Consider the following 3367-nt stretch of genomic DNA (forward strand, 5'->3'; position numbering starts at 1 on the left):
GGGGATGGAGGACCAGAGCTACAAGACAAGATGGTAAGGAGGGCCCCGCCCCTGAGGGCTTACACTCTAAAAGGGACAATCACAATTAGCAGCATCCTAATACTGAGCACTATGAAAACCCAATGAGATAAAGCCTTGGAGATGAAGGCATGACATGGTTCCAATGGCTGGTTGGTTGTCCTTCAGGTCAGAATGATGGACCCCACTTGTAATGTGTTACAAAAGATAAAACCCAACCTTCGTAATTTGTATCGTCATAAAGACAATGGACCTGAACGGAGGATTGGTGACGCTCGGCACAAGTCGGAGAGTCGGTATCATTCTCCACATGACGCCTAAACCCTCCTAATCCCAAATCGGCATTATCTGGATTTAGGCTCATGAAGAATGCCGGGCTCATCACCTCCTTGTGTTTTGTCTTGTAGGACAAAAAGGGAACGTCTGGCCTTTTAGTTCCTAGAACTTCTAGTTTTTGGTCATCATGGGTAACAGCAAAAGCGGGGCCCTTTCCAAAGAGATTTTGGAGGAGCTGCAGCTGAACACCAAATTCACGCAGGAGGAACTGTGCACCTGGTACCAGTCTTTTCTAAAGGAGTGCCCCAGCGGGAGGATTAGCGAGAAGCAGTTCGAAAGAATCTACTCCAAGTTCTTCCCAGACGCTGACCCAAAAGCTTATGCCCACCACGTCTTCAGGAGCTTTGACGCCAACAGCGACGGCACGTTGGACTTTAAGGAATACATGATAGCCATTCATATGACCTCATCGGGCAAAGCCAACCAGAAACTAGAGTGGGCATTCTCCTTATACGACGTGGACGGCAATGGGACCATCAACAAAAAAGAAGTGCTGGAGATCATTACGGTATGGTGTCTATTATTATTATTATTATTTGTGCTGTTACATTGTTTTCCAAATGCTTTCTTAACGTTATCTGAAACCAACGAAAAATGAAAGTTCTATCAGGTAACCTGACTATCAATGACAAATAAAGAAATACATTACACTTCCCTAAATATATACCCTCTAAATACAAATGTCTCCTCAATATATAAATAAAATAATATAAAAAATATATATTTTTTACACAAATTTTGCCTAAGCAACTCGATGAGCAAAAATTAGATTTTAGGCAAAACTCAGAAATCAGACATTTCATCACTCCACTCAAACTCAGACCCCTCTCTATGGTCCAGGCACTCAGTCCCCTCTCTATGGTCCAGGCACTCAGTCCCCTCTCTATGGTCCAGGCACTCAGACCCCTCTCTATGGTCTGGGCACTCAGACCCCTCTCTATGGTCTGGGCACTCAGACTCCTCTCTATGGTCCAGGCACTCAGACCCCTCTCTATGGTCCAGGCACTCAGACCCCTCTCTACGGTCCAGGCACAAAGATCCCTCTCTATGGTCCAGACACTCAGACCCCTCTCTATGGTCCAGGCACTCAGACCCCCTTCTCTCCACATAAAACCTCAGCCTACTGGGAGTGTGAGGTCCACATATATCCTCAGCCTACTGGGAGTGTGAGGTCCACATGTCTCCTCAGCCTACTGGGAGTGTGAGGTCCACATGTCTCCACTCTCTATGGTCCAGGCACTCAGTCCCCTCTCTATGGTCCAGGCACTCAGTCCCCTCTCTATGGTCCAGGCACTCAGTCCCCTCTCTATGGTCCAGGCACTCAGACCCCTCTCTATGGTCCAGGCACTCAGACCCCTCTCTATGGTCCAGGCACTCAGTCCCCTCTCTATGGTCCAGGCACTCAGTCCCCTCTCTATGGTCCAGGCACTCAGTCCCCTCTCTATGGTCCAGGCACTCAGTCCCCTCTCTATGGTCCAGGCACTCAGACCCCTCTCTATGGTCTGGGCACTCAGACCCCTCTCTATGGTCTGGGCACTCAGACTCCTCTCTATGGTCCAGGCACTCAGACCCCTCTCTATGGTCCAGGCACTCAGACCCCTCTCTACGGTCCAGGCACTCAGACCCCTCTCTATGGTCCAGGCACTCAGACCCCTCTCTACGGTCCAGGCACAAAGATCCCTCTCTATGGTCCAGACACTCAGACCCCTCTCTATGGTCCAGGCACTCAGACCCCCTTCTCTCCACATAAAACCTCAGCCTACTGGGAGTGTGAGGTCCACATATATCCTCAGCCTACTGGGAGTGTGAGGTCCACATGTCTCCTCAGCCTACTGGGAGTGTGAGGTCCACATGTCTCCTCAGCCTACTGGGAGTGTGAGGTCCACATGTCTCCTCAGCCAACTGGGAGTGTGAGGTCCACATATAACCTCAGCCTACTGGAAGTGTGAGGTCCACATATAACCTCAGCCTACTGGGAGTGTGAGGTCCACATATAACCTCAGCCTACTGGGAGTGTGAGGTCCACATGTCTCCTCAGCCTACTGGGAGTGTGAGGTCCACATGTCTCCTCAGCCTACTGGGAGTGTGAGGTCCACATGTCTCCTCAGCCAACTAGTGAGGTCCACATCTCCCCTCAGCCGACTGGGAGTGTGAGGTCCACATCTCTCCTCAGCCTACTGGAAGTGTGAGGTCCACACGGTGCTACGAGGAAGATTACATCATTCAGCTACATTGACAATGCGCTCCATCTGTGTGTCATCAGACACTGAGCAGCACATGAAGACGTCTCTACAGGAACGTAATCCAATGACACATCTATTTTTTATTCGGCATCCAGTCCAAAATCATCTCGAAGCTTCTAAAATCTCGAATTGATATTTTAGTGGCAACGAATAAACATTTTTCATTCTTATTAACTGGAGAATAAAAGAACCTAAATGGACACTAAACATTTTATGGCGCCAATTGCCAAACTTCGTCTCCAGCAAATGTTTTGCCTGTAATTAAAATGTCTTTAATAATGTCCTGAAATCATATCTGGCATCTCTTTTATATGCTAATTTCTGGGAGAAGTGTACGTGGAAAGCGCTGACGGGATCCTGCTAATTATTTCGGGACGTTGGATATAAATCAGGGAGGTTTTATAGGGCAGAGGATATAAACACATCAAATGATCAGATAACAGATAGCAAATGTTTTATCTCTTTATCGGTAGATTCGGCTTTATTGCGATTTGTTCTCGGAATACTCGGAATACTCAGAAAGCTGCATTTGTTCTATAAAAAAAACTGGAATTGATTTTGTTGTTTGTAAATTCTGGCAGATTTGTTCTGTTTTGTATGTTCATTAGCGAAGGTTCCGGTCTGTTCTCAATTAGTTTTAGTATCTTCGTCAATTAAAAACAAATGTGTCCTTATGAGGGACCTGTAACTCATCCGCCGCGTGATCACCTCCATGTACTTCCTATGGAACATATTCATTCATCCGGCGGGGCTGCAAGGGGGTCTGCGCT

At 47.5% G+C, this 3367-nt stretch overlaps 1 protein-coding gene across 1 annotated transcript in view; it reads left to right on the forward strand.

The window, feature by feature from the left end:
* Positions 1 to 448: 448 nt before the first annotated feature.
* The window catches only part of LOC108801864 (S-modulin), a 7142-nt gene continuing 4223 nt past the window's right edge, over positions 449 to 3367 (forward strand). Inside the window, exon 1 of the mRNA XM_018573774.1 lies at positions 449 to 862. Coding sequence (XP_018429276.1) covers positions 482 to 862 — 381 coding nt within the window. The 5' untranslated portion in view covers positions 449 to 481. The remainder of the gene's footprint in view (positions 863 to 3367) is intronic.

The sequence above is a fragment of the Nanorana parkeri genome, unplaced genomic scaffold (assembly GCF_000935625.1).
Source record: "Nanorana parkeri isolate BGI_ZX_2015 unplaced genomic scaffold, ASM93562v1 scaffold2537, whole genome shotgun sequence".
NCBI lineage: Eukaryota > Metazoa > Chordata > Amphibia > Anura > Dicroglossidae > Nanorana > Nanorana parkeri.